Source organism: Cetorhinus maximus, chromosome 2 (assembly GCF_964194155.1).
Source record: "Cetorhinus maximus chromosome 2, sCetMax3.hap1.1, whole genome shotgun sequence".
Lineage (NCBI taxonomy): Eukaryota > Metazoa > Chordata > Chondrichthyes > Lamniformes > Cetorhinidae > Cetorhinus > Cetorhinus maximus.
Window position 1 is genome coordinate 227477743 of NC_135880.1, and position 19243 is coordinate 227496985.

The following is a 19243-nucleotide window of genomic DNA, read 5'->3' on the forward strand; positions in this document are numbered from 1 at the left end:
GCCCCCTCATCGCCCCCCCTCATCGCCCCCCCCGCCCCCTCATCGCCCCCCCTCCCCCTCATCGCACCCCCGCCCCCACATCCCCCCCTCATCGCCCCCCTGCCCCCTCATCGCCCCCCGCCCTCTCATCGCACACCCGCCCCCACATCCCCCCCCTCATCGCCCCCCCTCCCCCTCATCGCCCCCCTCCCCCTCATCACCCCCCCCACATCACCCCCTCCCCCTCATCGCACCCCCGCCCCCACATCCCCCCCCATCGCCCCCCTGCCCCCTCATCGTCCCCCCTCCCCCACATCGCCCCTCCTCCCCCTCATCGCCCCCCCCTCATCGCCCCCCCTCCCCCTCATCGCCCCCCCCCTCATCGCCCCCCCCACATCGCCCCCCTCCCCTCATCGCCCCCTCCCCTCATCGCCCCCTCCCCTCATCGCACCCCCCTCATCGCCCCCCTCCCCTCATCGCCCCCCCCTCATCGCCCCCCCGCCCCCTCATCGCCGCCCCCCCATCGCCCCCCCCTCATCGCCCCCCTCCCCTCATCGCCCCCCCCTCATCGCCCCCCTCCTCCTCATCGCCCCCTCCCCCTCATCGCACCCCCGCCCCCTCATCGCCCCCCCCCTCATCGCCCCCCTCCCCTCATCGCCCCCCCCTCATCGCCCCCCTCCTCCTCATCGCCCCCTCCCCCTCATCACCCCCCTCCCCCTCATCGCACCCCCTCCCCTCATCGCCCCCCCATCATCGCCCCCCTCCCCCTCATCGCCCCCCCCCTCATCGCCCCCCTCCCCCTCATCGCCCCCCCCTCATCGCCCCCCCTCCCCCTCATCGCCCCCCCCTCATCGCCCCCCTCCCCCTCATCGCACCCCCTCCCCCTCATCGCCCCCCCTCCCCTCATCGCCCCCCCTCCCCCACATCGTCCCCCCCCCCCACATCGTCCCCCCCCCCCCCACATCGTCCCCCCCCCCCCCACATCGTCCCCCCCCCCCCCACATCGTCCCCCCCCCCCACATCGTCCCCCCCCCCCCCACATCGTCCCCCCCCCCCCCCACATCGTCCCCCCCCCCCCCCCCCCAATTACCAACCACCCCGGCCCCATCAACACCCCCCGCCCGCGCCCTCACCCCGGCAGCGCTCTGGCCCCGGGGGTTGGGCCACCTTCAGCCGCTGTTTGATGTCCCCGGAGACCAGACGGGACTCGAGCGGCGGCTGCAGGGACAGGGAGCTCCAGAACACTTTAGCATAGGCCACATCCTCGGCCGAGGAGCCGGTGAACACCGTGTAGGAGGATCTGGAATCGGCCTCCAGGCCCGGCTCCTCCTCAGCCATGGCGGCGGCTCCAAGCAAACATCCCGGGACCGGGGGGCCCGTCCCCATGGCAACCGGCCCCGCGGGCCTCCTCTCCCCATGGCAACCGCCTTGCCGGCCCGTAACCGTCCCCATGGCAACCGTCCCCATGGCAACCGCCTCGTGGGCCCGTAACCGCCCCCATGGCAACCGCCTCGCCGGCCCGTAACCGTCCTCATGGCAACCGCCCCCATGGCAACCGTCCCCTTGGCAACCGCCTCTCCTGGCGATAGTACACGTGGTTTTCCAGCTGCATTTGATGTGAAGGATCTGGGGCTGCACGGAAAGATCCCAGTATTATCTCGGAGGTTGATGAGGATGGAGCTGGGCTTGTTCACCTTAAAGCGGAGGGGGAGGTGTCAGCTGTGGCTCAGTCCATAGCACCCTCACCTTTGAATCAGAGGGTTGTGGGTTCATGTCCCACTCCCGGAAACCAAGAACTGTGATTGTACTCGAAAGAGTTACAATCTGTGACTGTTGATAAGTCGAAAGAGTTTAAAGCGGAGAAGGTTAAGAGGAGATTTAATAACTGTGCAAAATCATGAAGGGTTTGGATCGAATCAATAAGGATGATGGGTTTTGTGCTGAGAGATTTGATTATTGGGCTGGATTTTAACCTCAATCCGGGGATATTCTGTTGGCCTAAAACACGGTGACCAATGTCTAACTGGAATAAACATCACCTCCCCTGGTAGTCAAATTCCACTCAAACATCACATCATCTTTCCGAGTTTAAACAGTTGGGAATCTCTCATTTTATTATCATCCTTAATGTTTCAGCACAAACCACTGGGGGTGGTTATGTCTGGACTGAAGTGAATAATATTCCACCCATTTCACTCAGTGATATCGATGTATCCAGTGCAGGAAAATTCAATGATCCTTTCAGAACAGGCTTCAAACTCAGCTTCTGGAGTGGACCAGTTCCCAACCACAGTTCATCCCATAGTTTAGGGCACAACTGGGAAAGAGAGATTTCACACTGGGACAACAGGTGATGCTCTATTGAAGTTGGGAGTTTCTGGAACACGTGAAAGTCAGTCTTCCTTTGCATTTAACCTATACTATCATTTAATTTCTTAAATTTATTCGTTCATAGGATGTGAGTATGATTGGCTGGGCCAGCATTTATTGTCCATCCCTAGTTGCCCTTGAGAAGGTGGTGGTGAGCTGCCTTCTTGAGCCGTTGCAGTCCATGTCCTATGTAGGTACACCCACAGTGCTGTTAGGAAGGGAGTTCCAGGATTTTGAGCCAGCGACAGTGAAGGAACGGCCGATATATTTCCAAGTCAGGATGGTGAGTGAGTAGGAGGAGAACTCCAGGCGGTGGTGTTCCCATCTATCTGCTGCCCTTGTTCTTCGGGATGATGGTGGTCGTGGGTTTGGAAGGTGCTGTCGAAGGAGCCTTGGTGAATTCTTGCAGTGCATCTTGTAGATGGTACACACACTGCTGCTACTGTGTGTCGGTGGTGGAGGGAGTGAATGTTTGTGGATGTGGTGCCAAACAAGCGGACTGCTTTTTCCTGGATGTTGTCTTCTTCAATGTTGTGGGAGCTGCACTCATCTAGGCAAGTGGAGAGTATTCCATCACACTCCTGACTTGTGCCTTAATTGTAAATGCTAGGCATTTTGGTGGTTGGGGGTGGGGGGTGGGTTCAGTCAGCAAGTGAGTGACTGCCTGTGACATTCCCAGACTCTGACCTGCTCTTACAGCCCCATTATTTATATGGCTAGTCCAGTTCAGTTTCATTGATTCAGGGATTGCTTGATGTTAACACTGGGTGCATGGAAACTGTAAAACTCTCAGCACTGCAATCCTTCATCTTGATGAGCACAAATAAAAATTCACTCAACATTTACAATGCATGAATCCAGCTCCCCTACATTGATTAACAGTTACAGTGGGATGAGGATCTGAGATCAGGGCTTTGCATATTATTGCACCTGTTATAGTTGCTGCAAATGTTAAATGGAAGCTCCATCTGCCCCCTCAGATGGAAATAAGAGATCCCTTCTCACTATTTGAATAGGGGCAGGGGAGTTCTCCGCGCCTTGATCAATATTTTACTCAATCCTTGAAACGGGTGACCTATTCATTATCATATTGATGTGTATGGGATCTTGCTGTGCGCAAATTGGCAGCCGCATTTCCCACATTGCAACAGTGACCACGCTTTAAAAAATACCACAGTGACTGCAAAAGAAGCTTTGGGAAGTGGCGAGGCGGAAGGTGCTATAGAAATGCAAGTCTTCTCTTATTTTTGCGTATTCTAAAAACATGGCTCGTCCCAACGTCAGGCTCATTGCCAATATTCCCATCACACTCCCAGTGAGCGAGTCTAAAATTAGGGTCAGGCCAATTGTTTCCTTCAATTTGCTTTCACGAAAATTTAAGCCTGTGAAAGTGGCTCATTTCGCAGTTTGTTGGTGTATCAAAACCACACGCCAACTGGAGATCTCCCATCCCCAGACACCATGGGACAGTGGAGAGGAAATTCAGGGTTTGAGGTCTGGGCAAAGGGGGCTGAACCTCTAACCGTGTGGGGCTGGGGGTTCGAGTGTCTCACATCCCTTCAGTCCGCCCAGGAGCGACGCCAGGATCTACCCCAGTGAAGATAACGCCGCCAAGCCCCGTCTATCCTGCCCCAGTCTGAAGGGGTCTTACAGACTCGGAACGTTAACTCTGTTTCTCTCTCCACAGATGCTGCCAGACCTGCTGAGCTTTTCCAGCACTTTCTGTTTTCACGCCCCATTTAACTTGGTTTTCGAGAGAGATGTTAACTCTTCAAAGGATAGAATACAGCCGAAGTTCATCAGAAAGTGTGAAATTATCCTCAGCACACTGAGACATTACATCAAATTCATACAAATATTTTATTGACCGTAAAATACACAAAGCAAACAGGAATTGAAATGATTTCTAATCTTTTAAATGCCAAAAGAGTGATCCAGGCCTCACCAACAGAAATCAAATGACCAAAAGAGGAAGTTGTTCTGATTTAAAGTAAAAGGACATTTATCCCATCCAAATCTTGTTGGCCGTGTTAACTTGGCATTCACAGTCTCTGGGAGCAGTTTCTAAAACCTTTCTCTGTCACGATCCCTCTCACCTTCCTGCGCTGTTGCTTTGCCGTTACCATTTCAGGATGTAATCCCGACCTTTTTGCCTGGCTGTGTGGTTAGTGATTGCTTAGTTAGCGGTTACCAATCAGCTAACTACACTGCCTAGCAACCAGGCGTTTACCAAATACAAAGGCATTGGATCCCAGCTGAGAAACTGACACAGAACACAAACTGGGCAGAAAATAAATCTTAAACTGTGTCACTAAAACCAACAAACGTAGTAAACATAAACTCTCCCCGGATCAAACATCTCGTAGGAACAAAGTAAATAATATCTTAAACATTGTTAGAAGTTAATATTAACCAACTCTTGTCAAAGGATTTTTTTTCCAAAGACGATACATTAAATGTATAAGGTAATTTAAGAGAAAGTAATTGTTTAGCAGTACACAACTGCAGTACTGATGGAAAAAAAGAGACTTTATTCTCGATCAGAACAATTTGCAAGAGTCCACTTGCCAACCAATCAGCACTCTCTTCCCACTCAGTATAAATTGTTGTTCCCTTTCCATTTGGTATTCTTGTGAATTGCCCTGATGAGCGCAAGACAAAAAAAATCTTTTTTTCAACAATATTTAAAAGGAAATAACAGTTAGTGAAGTTGTAAGTTTGGTGATGTCAGTAACTGTGTTAATCAGATGCTGATTGGTCAGAGTGACCTAACTCTTCCAATAGCATCATTGCTAAATGGTGACCATGTGTAAAAGTTGTAGCCGGATATGATCACTTCTTTCATCTGGGTAATCTCACTAATTTATTTCAAGTTCCATTTCCGTAAGTAAAGAGTTAAATAAAATCACTGAGATCTTTTTAGAAAATGGATAAAATGTTATCAAGGGATTTGGAAACGAATGTAAGAGATTATTCCTGGACGGTAACCCGGCCGGTTCCTGCTGAAGGTTAGAGGGAGAGAAACTCCCGGGGGTGCAGTCGATGCAAACACTGGCCTGGAGGAGGTGCTGCTACAGAGCTGAGGCCTATTTTGTTGGTAGTGTGAGTAGCGATTGTCCTTTACTGCCCGCAATCAGCTAACTACACTGCCTGCAAACCGGGCCTCCCTCCAGCAAGGAGAGAGGAATTTCCAAAAATACCAACCTGGATGGGAAAAAGAGAAAGATTAGCGCGGATTAAATATCCTAAACCAATCAGAAATGTTCCAATGTTAAGAAGCTGCTCTTCACACATTTCACAACTTACTAAAGAATCAACTTTTAAACAAAATAAACAATTTTAAAAAAATCTTTAATCTTAAAACTCAATAGAATGTGTCCAAATTTCCTTACGTACTAATATAAATAAATTTACCCTAATGATGAAAACGAGTTCGCTAGAATGAAACGAGTTATCATTAATCTAGAATGAAACGAGTTATCATTAATGACGGAATAGTTTGTGATCGAAGTTTTTGGAAAATAATTATTGAAAAGATTAAACAAATTGGCGACATTTTCAACAAATATGAAATACATCGAATCCAGTTTAATCTTAAAATGCACAGAATCTGCCACAAATATTAAACCCGAATTTACTGAAAATATTAATCCCGAATTTACTGAAAGTCGCAGGTTAAACGAATTAACTGAACCGATCCAGAGTTTTCCTGTTTAATGTTTATGTATAAATTAAAACCACATCTAAAACGAAATGCGTTTTACAATTACCCCAAAGTTTGACTCAGTTGAAGGAATCCAACACTGGGTTCCCTGGTCTAGAATGGAACCAACCTGCTGTAACTCCGGGTGATTATTGAATAGTCGGACGGACTGTCCCTGGGAAGGGAGAGTTTGGGGAGTTAGCTCCATGTTGTGAAGGGTTTTTAGCTGTTATGAAGTTGCTGGAGCCGGGCACACACTCGGCACTAACTGTGTGTGTACCGTGTGTAGTCAGGGGGACAGTGACGCCAACCGCTTCACGTGGCCCCACCGCTACCTGGCGATGTGACTGAGGCGGATTTTATACCTGGGTAAAGGTGGCGGATCCGCCCTGGGCACCAGTTACCATGGACAGCGCTGACGATCCGGCTCCACTCATCACTGGGCCGATTCAGACCACACGGGCTATGGTATTCACACCTTGCTCTCTCACCAACATTCTGTGTTTGTACGGATCAAACTCTTATCTTCCACACAAACTGCTCATCTCACTAACCGCATTCGTTAATGTTATTTCCCTTTTCCCGGAGACTGGGCGCGAGTTTATTGGCAGCGTTTCTGTGACATTCGGTACTTTAAAACTTATTCAAGTTTTATTCAAAAAACAATTTCGCAGCCCAAAGGCTGAATTACAGTGTGACTTACATCAAAAAAACAATAACATTGCTATATAGACTAAAGAATCAAGTTAATCCAACATTAGATTTTTAAATGGTGTTTACCTAACAATCTGTAATATTCACCTCATCAGAGCAGCGGCCAGTTTTAATACAGTGACATTCTCACAATGTTAGAGATCAAAAAAAAAGTGAAATCCCAGGTCAACAGACAGCATCTGAAACAGAATGGATGGCAGGTGACAGAGAGAGACATGGTCAGGGAGAGAGAGAGAGAGAGAAAGCCTTCTTGATGCAAAGACTAGTAGAAATGTAGAACTCTCTCCCCGATGTCAGTTTAATTGATCGTTTTAAATCTGAAATCGATCGGTTTTTGTGTCCAAGGATCTGAAGGGATATGAAACCCAAGGCGGGTGAATCAGGAACACATCAGCCATGGTCCCATGGGGGCTGAATGGCCTCCTCCTGTTCCTGTGATAGATAAAATAAATAGATTAGATAGATGGGGAGGGAGGGAGGGAGGGAGCTGATGGTGATGGTGACCTGCAGTCACTGAAACAATTCATGATAAAGTTAATATGACGGGGCAATTTCATGCTGGATGCTGATTGGAAGGATCTGAAAATTTATTCTGCTCAATATATTCTTCACAAAAGGCAAAATGCTGCGGATGCTGGAAATCTGAAATAAAAACAGAAAATGCTGGAAATCAGGCAGCATCTGTGGAGAGGGGAAAAGCTCATGTTTCGGGTCTGTGACCTGGTGACTATTTCCAACACGGCCTGTTTATATTTCCTTTACACTTTCCACTTCATTAGTTTAATTTTGTTTTTTAGTCCGATGTTTATTTTCCAAACCCGACTCCCCAAATATTGAAGTTTGAATATTTGATTTGTTCCCGGTGTTAGGTACATTTGAAGTTTAGAACAAGATTGATTTTATTAAAAGTTACAGATGTGTTTTAGCTAATAACAAAACCCAATCTATTGGACCCACCCGGGAAGATCGAAACTTTTAGAGTTTAGACATAACGATGACTCCACAGTATTTTTGGCCCCGATCATTTGTTAATCGCCGGGCAAATGCCGAGGCTTCACTCACTGCTGAAACACCCGTTAAAATAGTTATACAAAGTCCTGTGCCAATGTCTAACAGTGATTATGTCCAGTGTTTAACAGTGATATGTCGTGTTTAACTGTAGTATGTCCAGTGTTTAACAGTGACATGTCCAGTGTTTAAAAGTGATATGTCCAGTGTTTAACAGTGATATGTCGTGTTTAACTGTGGTATGTCCAGTGTTTAACAGTGATATGTCCAGTGTTTAAAAGTGATATGTCCAGTGTTTAACAGTGATATGTCGTGTTTAACTGTGGTATGTCCTGTGTTTAACAGTGATATGTCCAGTGTTTAAAAGTGATATGTCCAGTGTTCAACAGTGATATGTCCAGTGTTTAAAAGTGACATGTCCAGTGTTTAACAGTGATATGTCGTGTTTAACTGTGGTATGTCCAGTGTTTAACAGTGACATGTCCAGTGTTTAAAAGTGATATGTCCAGTGTTTAACAGTGATATGTTGTGTTTAACTGTGGTATGTCCAGTGTTTAACGGTGATATGTTCCGTGTTTAACAGTGATATGTCCAGTGTTTAACAGTGATATGTCCAGTGTTTAACAATATGTCCAGTGTTTAACAGTGGTATGTCCAGTATTTAACAGTGATTATGTCCAGTGTCTAACAGTGATATGTCCAGTGTCTAACAGTGATATGTCCAGTGTTTAACAGTGATATGTTGTGTTTAACAATGATATGTCCAGTGCTTAACAGTGATATGTCGTGTTAAACAGTGATATGTCGTGTTTAACAGTGATATGTCCAGTGTCTAACAGTGATATGTCCAGCGTTTAACAGTGATATGTCCAGCGTTTAACAGTGATATGTCCAGTGTTTAACAATATGTCCAGTGTTTAACAATGGTATGTCCAGTGTTTAACAGTGATTATGTCCAGTGTCTAACAGTGATATGTCCAGTGTCTAACAGTGATATGTCCAGTGTCTAACAGTGATATGTCCAGCGTTTAACAGTGATATGTCCAGCGTTTAACAGTGATATGTCCAGTGTTTAACAATGACATGTCCAGTGTTTAACAATGACATGTCCAGCGTTTAACAGTGATATGTCCAGTATTTAACAATGACATGTCCAGCGTTTAACAATGACGAGTCCAGTGTTTAACAGTAATATGTCCAGTGTTTAACAATGACATGTCCAGCGTTTAACAGTGATATGTCCAGCATTTAACAGTGATATGTCCAGCGTTTAACAGTGATATGTCCAGCGTTTAACAGTGATATGTCCAGTGTTTAACAATGACATGTCCAGTGTTTAACAATGACGTGTCCGGTGTTTAATAGTGATATGTCCAGCGTTTAACAGTGATATGTCCAGTGTTTAACAATGACATGTCCAGCGTTTAACAGTAATATGTCCAGTGTTTAACAATGACATGTCCAGCGTTTAACAATGATGTGTCCAGCGTTTAACAGTGATATGTCCAGCGTTTAACAGTGATATGTCCAGCGTTTAACAATGACATGTCCAGCGTTTAACAGTGATATGTCCAGTGTTTAACAGTGATATGTCCAGTGTCTAACAATGACATGTCCAGCGTTTAACAGTAATATGTCCAGTGTTTAACAATGACATGTCCAGCGTTTAACAGTAATATGTCCAGTGTTTAACAATGATATGTCCAGCATTTAACAGTAATATGTCCAGTGTTTAACAATGACATGTCCAGCGTTTAACAATGACATGTCCAGCGTTTAACAGTAATATGTCCAGTGTTTAACAATGACATGTCCAGCGTTTAACAGTAATATGTCCAGTGTTTAACAATGACATGTCCAGCGTTTAACAATGACGTGTCCAGCGTTTAACAGTGATATGTCCAGTGTTTAACAGTGATATGTCCAGCGTTTAACAGTGATATGTCCAATGTTTAACAATGACATGTCCAGTGTTTAACAGTGATATGTCCAGCGTTTAACAATGACATGTCCAGCGTTTAACAGTGATATGTCCAGTGTCTAACAGTGATATGTCCAGTGTTTAACAGTGATATGTCCAGCGTTTAACAGTGATATGTCCAGTGTTTAACAATGATATGTCCAGCGTTTAACAATGACATGTCCAGCGTTTAACAGTGATATGTCCAGTGTTTAACAATGATATGTCCAGTGTTTAACAATGATATGTCCAGCGTTTAACAATGACATGTCCAGCGTTTAACAGTGATATGTCCAGTGTTTAACAATGATATGTCCAGCGTTTAACAGTGACATGTCCAGTGTCTAACAATGACATGTCCAGTGTTTAACAATGGTATGTCCAGCGTTTAACAGTGACATGTCCAGTGTTTAACAGTGATATGTCCAGTGTTTAACAATGACATGTTCAGTCAAACGGAACTAGAATGAACCCGCACAAACGGGACTTGGCTTTACAGAGACACAGGGAGACACATTTGATTTAAATGTTCCTGTCTCCGGGTATCTTTACTTCTCGAAATATGACAATATTCCTTCTCGGATCCCAAAGCTCCGGAATCTGTAAGACTTTAGACACCAGAATGCTCACCTGGTCCTCACCCTGTCCCGCTGTCCAGCTCCAACATCCCCGCCCCTGTGGTTGGAGCTGTTTTAGAAACTCTCAGTCTCACACTAACTGACCGCTTCGGATTTGGTGCCTGTATCGCCGCCTTTTCACTGGAGAGAGCGGGAGTTTCAAACAGGGGGGGTGACTAAGGCGATAACTCAGTAAGGGGAATGTGGAGACAGTTCTGAGATGGGGGTAATGCCCAGAGGAATTTAAACACCAGGGTGAGAATTTCCAATTGGAGATGTTGCTAGGCTGTAAATATACCAGGAAAGATGTGTCAGTGAAACTGGCTGTGGGTTAGGATAGCAGAGTTTTGGATGAGCTGAAGGTGACAGAACACGGAAGGTGAGCGGCCAGGAGGGCACAGGAAGAGTCCAATCCGGAGTTGCTGAAGACCGGGCTGAGGGTTTCAGTGAGAGTGAAGCGGGGACAGGGAGGTGTGAAGAAGCTATGATTCTGGAGTGGGAAGATCGGGAGGAAAAGGTTTCGGAGGTTGTGACGAATCTGGTCCAACCTGAGACAGAGAGACGATGACAAGAGAACAAAGTGAGGATCATAGGAGCAGGAGAAGGCCATTCAGCCCATCGAGTCTGCCCTGCTATTCAATATGCTCATCACCCACTTCAATATCTTTTCCCCACACTATCCCCATACCCCTTTATGTCATTGATATTTAGAAATCTCTCAATCTCTGCTTTAAACATGCTCAGTGATTGAGTTTCCACTGTGCTCTGGGGTAGAGAATTCCAAATATTCACAACCCTCTGAGTAAAAACTTCCCTCATCTCGGTCCTAAGTGGCTTCCCCCTTATTTTGAGATTGTGTCCCCTGGTTCTAGACTCCCCAGCCAGGAGGAACATCTTACCTGCATCTACCCTGTCCATTCCTTTCAGTATTTTGTAGGTTTCAATGAGATCACCTCTCATTCTTCCAAACTCAAGAGAATCCAGGCCCAGTTTCCCCAATCTCTCTTCATAAGACAGTCCCACCATCCCCGCAACAAGTCTGGTGAACACAAGTTATGATTTAATTACGGGAAGGATGTCCCAGTATCTGTAACCAGTCTTGGGAAGAGTTGCAAGATAATTCTGTATTTCAGGTTATTTGACTGATCTTATTTCACTGTTCAGGATTCCTCCACAATTGGCTCATTGCAATGATGCATTGCCTCTCCCTTCTGTGTCTGAAAGTCTCTCCCAAAAGTTGACCTTTGCTTGAGTGAAAGCCTCCACAATGTCAGTCAGTCATTAATTAACCTGAACATTTGTTCTCTTGTTCATGCACTTCACTCCCTATCAATCACCATCTTGGTTCACTAGAAAATCACCTCAACCCTCTCTCCTTTCCAGTCTGAACAGACCAACCTCCTTTGTGGTTCAACACCCTGATAGCAGAGTCAGTCCAGTGTCCCTTTGCAGCATCTCCCCTGTCTCCCCTGATTCTTTGTGACTGCATCCAGGCAGTAGAGTCAAGATGCAATCTGCCTCCAGCCCTCTGGAGTTTCTGATTTCTCTTCTATATTTGTTGGTTGTTGCTCTGTGTTGAGCATCTAATCCAAGATTCCCAAGCTCCAGAGTCAGTGGTTAGCTCTTTGGTCTCCAAGTTGGAAACTTCAAAATTCAAATTCCACTCCAGAGGAATAGGCACAGAATCCAGGCTGACATCCCAACAGAGTACTGAGGGAGTGCTGCACTGTCAGAGGGTCAGTACTGAGGGAGTGCTGCACTGTCAGAGGGTCAGTACTGAGGGAGTGCTGCACTGTCAGAGGATCAGTACTGAGGGAGTGCTGCACTGTCAGAGGGTCAGTACTGAGGGAGTGCTGCACTGTCAGAGGGTCAGTACTGAGGGAGTGCTGCACTGTCAGAGGGTCAGTACTGAGGGAGTGCTGCACTGTCAGAGGGTCAGTACTGAGGGGGTGCTGCACTGTCAGAGGGTCAGTACTGAGGGAGTGCCGCACTGTCAGAGGGTCAGTACTGAGGGAGTGCTGCACTGTCAGAGGGTCAGTACTGAGGGAGTGCTGCACTGTTAGAGGGTCAGTACTGAGGGAGTGCTGCACTGTCAGAGGGTCAGTACTGAGGGAGTGCTGCACTGTCAGAGGGTCAGTACTGAGGGAGTGCTGCACTGTCAGAGGGTCAGTACTGAGGGAGTACTGCACTGTCAGAGGGTCAGTACTGAGGGAGCGCTGCATTGTCAGAGGGTCAGTACTGAGGGAGTGCTGCGCTGTCAGAGTGTCAGCACTGAGGGAGGACCGCACTATTGGAGGGTCAGTACTGAAGGAGTGCTGCACTGTCAGAGGGTCAGTACTGAGGGAGTACTGCACTGTCAGAGGGTCAGTACTGAGGGAGCGCTGCATTGTCAGAGGGTCAGTACTGAGGGAGTGCTGCGCTGTCAGAGTGTCAGCACTGAGGGAGGACCGCACTATTGGAGGGTCAGTACTGAAGGAGCGCTGCACTGACAGAGGATCAGTACTGAGGGAGTGCTGCGCTGTCAGAGTGTCAGTACTGAGGGAGTGCTGCACTGTCGGAGGGTCAGTACTGAGGGAGCGCTGCACTGTCAGAGGGTCAGTACTGAGGGAGTGCTGCACTGTCAGAGGGTCAGTACTGAGGGAGTGCTGCACTGTCAGAGGGTCAGTACTGAGGGAGTGCTGCACTGTTGGAGGGTCAGTACTGAGGGAGTGCTGCACTGTTGGAGGGTCTGTCCAAACATAAAAACATGAGGACCAGGAGTAAATCATACAGCCCCTAAAACCTGCTCAGCAATTCAATAGGATCATTGGCTGTTCTTTTACCTCAACTTAAATTTCAAGCCCATTCCCCAAATCCCTCAATTCCCTGAGAGACTGAAAATGTGTCTATCCCAGCCTTGAATGTATTCAATGATGGAGCATCCACAACCCTCTGGGGTAGAGAATGCCAAAGATTCACAACCCTTTGAATGAAGTAATTTCTCCTTATCTCAGTCCTAAATGATCGGCCCCTTATCCCGAGTCTGTGACCTCGTGTTTTAGATTCTCCGACCAGAGGAAACAATCTCTCAGCGTTCACCCTATCAAACCCCCTCAGAATTTTGTAGGTTTCAATGAGATCACCTCTTATTCTTCTAAACTCCAGAGAATATAAACCCAATTTATACAGCCTCTCATCATAGGACAACCCTCTCACCCTGGGAACCCATTAGTAAACCTTCACTGCACCACCTCCAATGTAAATATACCCTTCCTGAGCTTTGGAGATGAAAAGAGCCCACTGTACTCCAGATGTGATCTCATCAAAGCCCTGTACAATTGCTGCAAGACTTCCTTATTCCTGTACTCCAATCCCCTTGTAACAAAGGCCAACATACCATTTGCCTTCCTAATTGCTTGCTGAACCTGCTTGCCAACTTTCTGAGTTCATTGTATGAGTACACTCAAGTCTCTTTGATTATCAACACTTACAATGTTCACACCTTAAAAAAAATTATCCTTTTCTAATCTTACAACCAAAGTGAATAACCTTACACTTCCCAACATTACACCCCATCTGTCATCTTGTTGCCCACTCACTTAACCTGTCTATATCTCTTTGGAGCACTTAGTGTCCTCCTCACAGCTTATATTCCCACCTTACTTGGTATCATCAGCAAACTTAGGTACAACACCCTCAGTCTCTTCATCAAAATCATGAATATAGATTGTAAACAGATGAGGCCCCAGTGTTGATCTTTGCAGCTCTCCACTGGTTACAGCTTGTTACATGAAAATGAAGAAGACTCTGAAGAAGAGTCATACGGACTCGAAACGTTAACTGTGTTCCTCTCCGCAGATGCTGTCAGACCTGCTGAGATTTTCCAGCTATTTTTATTTTTGTTCTAGATTTCCAGCATCCGCAGTTTTTTGCTTTTATGACAGTATATATATCTATGGTTCCCCTTTAAGAATCCTACTAGTTACATCCTCAAAAAGTCAAATATGATTTCCCTCTAGTGAAGCTATGTTGACTTTGTCTGATCATATAATTTCTAACAGCACTGTTAAGACTATGTTCATAATAAATGCCAGCATTTTCCTGATGCCTGATGTCATCGGGCTAAATGGACCTGTTCTGAAGAAGAGTCATACGGACTCGAAATGTTAACTGTGTTCCTCTCTGCAGATGCTGTCAGACCTGCTGAGTTTTTCCAGCTATTTTTGTTTTGTGTCATGCTAAGTGGCCTGAAGTTCAGTTTCTCTCTCCCTCCTCAGGGAGCGCTGCACTTTCAGATTGGCCATGCACATGGAGTGCTGCACTGTCGGAGGGGCAATACTGAGGGAATGCTGCACTGTCAGAGGTGCTATCTTTCAGGCGAGATGTTAAGCTGACACCCTGAAAGAGCGGATGTAAAATATCTCACTGGTCTACATGGAGAGTTCTTTCTGGTGTCCTGACCAATAGTTATCCCTCAAACAATATCACTAAAACAGATGATTATATTTCTGTTTGTGGGAACTTGCTGTGCATAAATTGGCCGCTATGTTTTCCTACCTTACAACAGTGACTACACTTTGAAAAGTATTTCATTGGCTTTAAATTGCTTTCAGAAATCCTGGGTAGTGAAAGGTGCTATTTAAATGCAAGTATTACTTCGAAGTTTTAAGGTAATTCAGAAGGCAGAGGGGCATGTTAGTGGGGTGGTGAAAAAGGCATATGGGGCACTTGCCTTTATCAATCGAGGCATAGATTACAAAAGTAGGGAGGTCATGTTGGAGTTGTATAGAACCTTGGTGAGGCCACAGCTGGAGTACTGTGTGTAGTTCTGGTCACCACATTATAGGAAGGATGTGATTGCACTGGAGGGGATGCGGAGGAGATTCACCAGGATGTTGCCTGGGATGAAACATTTAAGTTATGAAGAGAGGTTGGATAGACTTGGGTTGTTTTCGTTGGAGCAGAGAAGACTGAGGGGCGATCTGATCGAGGTGTACAAGATTCTGAGGGGCATGGACATGGTGGATAGGGAGCAGTTGTTCCCCTTAGTTGAAGAGTCAGTAACGAGAGGACACAAATTCAAGGTGAGGGGCAGGAGGTTTATGGGGGATGTGAGGAAAAACTTTTTTACCCAGAGGGTGGTGACGGTCTGGAATGCATTGCCTGGGAGGGTGGTGGAGGCGGGTTGCCTCACATCCTTTAAAAATTACCTGGATGAGCACTTGGAACGTGATAACATTCAAGGCTATGGGCCAAGTGCTGGTAAATGGGATTAGGTAGGTAGGTCAGGTGTTTCTCATGTGTCAGTGCAGACTCGATGGGCTGAAGGGTCTCTTCTGCACTGTGTGATTCTGAAATTTGTATGTTCCCTGTTTTTTTTTCAGAGGAATGGGATTATTCTTATTGAAGTGGAGCAGTGAGATTTTGGACTGAGAGTTTGGCAATTGTGAACACAAAGAATGTTCAATAAGTTTGGCACAAATGCAGGATGCTCTTTGTATTTAAGAACTTCCATTAAAATGTCAGCATTTCAGCTACAACCCTAGGAAATGCAACCCTGCCTGGTGCTGTGAATTAGGGCTCTGATCCTGTAACGGATATGCACATACGAGTGTGGACAAAAGGAAATTGAATAAAAATCTTGCAGCCTGCATATGAAATAAACATTCCGTTTGTGCCCGTTATTCAGCTGCAGTTTCTGTGTGACCATTAGTTACCAGAGAAACTCCTCACTAATGGAACCGTTCCCTCCTGCTCATGCCTGGGCTTGTCTACACAGGAATCCATGAAAACCCATAATTTAATCTATAGTAAACTGATGGGAATCAACTTAACCCATTCACTGACATCAGTTGAGCTGTATAGTGGTATGAATATAGAGTGTTTAGACACTGTTAGGCTACAGTAGGATATATGTTATTAGAATAAATATTTAGCATTGGTTTACAAAGGATCCCACATTCACAAAATACTCTTTTCTCAAGCGATACTATCCAACGCAGGTTAAAGTGACCATTCATCTTGTTTATCCTGTCTGCACACTGATTGCACATTTCTCACTGAGTGAACCTCTGAAAGTAACACATTGACTGTGAAGTCCTGAGAAATATGATAAGCTGATCCTTAAACACATGCTCTTTATTTCCATTCACATGGACCTTTAACAAGCCAGAGGATGGACACGGATTGAGTTATTCAGCGATACAGGTCAATAACTGCATTTTAACTTCACAACCTCAGTTCAACATCGAATGTCGGATCTGTTATCAGGAATCTCTCTCTTAAGGAATGAAGTGTGATCCCTTTGACATGTTCAACAAGGAATTCTTGCTGCAGGGATCTGGGACTGGGTAGGCACAGGTCAGGGGGTAGGTGGAAGCTCTGAGTGATTATTAAACCTTTGCTGCTCCAAACGCTGTGTGAAGAGCTTTCTTCCAAAATACAAACTAGTTTCACAAGAAAACTCACTCGTTCTATCGGTGACCCTGTCTCCAATCTAGTTTCCTTCCAGTCTGTTTCCATCAAGAGAGTTTTCTTTTCAAGTTATAGAGTAGATGGGGGGCTTTAATTATCCAAATATAGACTGGGATAGTGGTAGTGTAAAGGGAAGGAGCTAGAGTTTCTAGAATGAGGGAAATTTTCTACAGCAGTATGTTTCCAGTCCAATGAGAAGGGAAGCATTGCTAGACCTGGTTCTTGGGAATGAGGTGGACAAAGTGGATCAAGTGTCAGTAGGAGAATATTTAGGGGACAGTGATCATTGTATCATATAAGGTTTAGGCTGACTATGGAAAAGAACAAAGAACAATCCAGAGTAAGAATAATTAACTGAAGGAAAGCCAACTTCAATGGGGTAAAAATGGATCTGGGCTGAATAAATTGGAGTCAAAGATTGGCAGGAAAAATGGTAACTGAACAATGGGCTACCTTCAAAGAAGAGATGGTTCAGGCACAGACAAGGCGTATTCCCTCAAAAGGGAAAGGTAGAGCAAACAAATCCAGAGCTCCCTGGATGACAAAAGAGATAGAAATTAAGATAAAGAGGAAATAATGTGCTTATGACCGATGTCAGGTAGAAAATACAATTGAGAACCAGGCTTAATATAGAAGGCTCAGCAGGCTTAATATAGAAGGTTCAGAGGGGAGATGAAAAAGCAAATAAGAGAAGCAAAGAGGGAGTGTGAAAAGAGAGTGGCAGCTAACATAAAAGGGAATCGCAAAGTCTTCTATAGGCATATAAATAGTAAAAGGATGGTAAACGAGGAGTAGGGCTGAGCAGGAACCAAAAAGGTGATTTACGCTTGCAGACAGTGAGCATATAAACCTTATTCATATTAAATGAATACATTGCATCTGTCTTTACCAGGGAAGAAGATGCTGTACAGGTCTTGGTGAAAGAGGAGGTGATTCAGACACTAGAAGGGTTTAAAATTGATAAGGAGGTGGTATTGGACTGGTTACCTGTACTTAAAGTTGATAAGGCACCAGGACCGGATGTGATGCATCCAAGGACACTGAGGGAAAGGAGAGTGGAAATTGTGGAGGCACTGGCCATAATTTTTCAGTCTTCCTTAGACTCAGGGGTGGTGCCAGAGGACTGGAGAAGTGCAAATGTTCAAAATGGGGTGTAAAGATAAGCCCGACAATTATAGGCCAGTTAGTTTAACTTCGATGGTGAGGAAACTTGTAGAAACAATAATCCGAGACAAAATTAATAGCCACATGGACAAATGTGGGTTAATTACAGAAAGTCAGTATGGATTTGTAATGGGTTAGGGTTAGGGTTAGGGTTAGGGTTAGTCAGCATGGATTTGTAATGGGTTAGGGTTAGGGTTAGGGTTAGGGTTAGTCAGTATGGATTTGTAAAGGGTTAGGGTTAGGATTAGGGTTAGTCAGCATGGATTTGTAAAGGGTTAGGGTTAGGGTTAGGGTTAGTCAGCATGGATTTGTAAAGGATTAGGGTTAGGGTTAGGATTAGTCAGCATGGATTTGTAAAGGGTTAGGGTTAGGGTTAGGATTAGTCAGCATGGATTTGTAAAGGGTTAGGGTTAGGGTTAGGATTAGTCAGCATGGATTTGTAAAGGGTTAGGGTTAGGGTTAGGGTTAGTCAGCATGGATTTGTAAAGGGTTAGGGTTAGGGTTAGGGTTAGTCAGCATGGATTTGTAAAGGATTAGGGTTAGGGTTAGGGTTAGGATTAGTCAGCATGGATTTGTAAAGGGTTAGGGTTAGGGTTAGGGTTAGTCAGCATGGATTTGTAAAGGATTAGGGTTAGGGTTAGGGTTAGTCAGCGTGGATTTGTAAAGGGTTAGGGTTAGGGTTAGGGTTAGGGTTAGTCAGCATGGATTTGTAAAGGATTAGGGTTAGGGTTAGGGTTAGTCAGTATGGATTTGTAAAGGGTTAGGGTTAGGGTTAGGGTTAGGGTTAGTCAGTATGGATTTGTAAAGGGTTAGGGTTAGGGTTAGGGTTAGGGTTAGTCAGCATGGATTTGTAATGGGTTAGGGTTAGGGTTAGGGTTAGTCAGTATGGATTTGTAAAGGGTTAGGGTTAGGGTTAGGGTTAGGGTTAGTCAGCATGGATTTGTAAAGGATTAGGGTTAGGGTTAGGGTTAGTCAGCATGGATTTGTAAAGGGTTAGGGTTAGGGTTAGGGTTAGTCAGCATGGATTTGTAAAGGGTTAGGGTTAGGGTTAGGATTAGTCAGTATGGATTTGTAAAGGATTAGGGTTAGGGTTAGGATTAGTCAGCATGGATTTGTAAAGGGTTAGGGTTAGGGTTAGGGTTAGTCAGCATGGATTTGTAAAGGGGAAATAGCGTTTTACTAACTTGGTGGAGATTTTTGAAGAGGTAGCAGGGAAGATTGCTGAGGACAATGCTGTTGATGTGGTATTTGTTGTATGGGTTTGTTCAGTACGTC

The 19243-nt window shown here is 45.6% G+C and overlaps 1 protein-coding gene and 1 long non-coding RNA gene across 3 annotated transcripts in view; one reads left to right on the forward strand and one right to left on the reverse strand.

The window, feature by feature from the left end:
- Positions 1 to 1335, reverse strand: part of LOC144691083 (cilia- and flagella-associated protein HOATZ-like) — an 84219-nt gene extending 82884 nt beyond the window's left edge. Inside the window, exon 1 of one of the 2 annotated variants that reach the window (XM_078559152.1) lies at positions 1113 to 1335. In XM_078559152.1, coding sequence (XP_078415278.1) covers positions 1113 to 1317 — 205 coding nt within the window. In that variant the 5' untranslated portion in view covers positions 1318 to 1335. The remainder of the gene's footprint in view (positions 1 to 1112) is intronic. The other variant, XM_078559144.1, reaches the window with a different exon arrangement.
- Positions 1 to 19243, forward strand: part of LOC144671623 (uncharacterized) — a 1108978-nt gene that overhangs the window by 806107 nt on the left and 283628 nt on the right. The gene's annotated exons all lie outside the window — the stretch shown is intronic.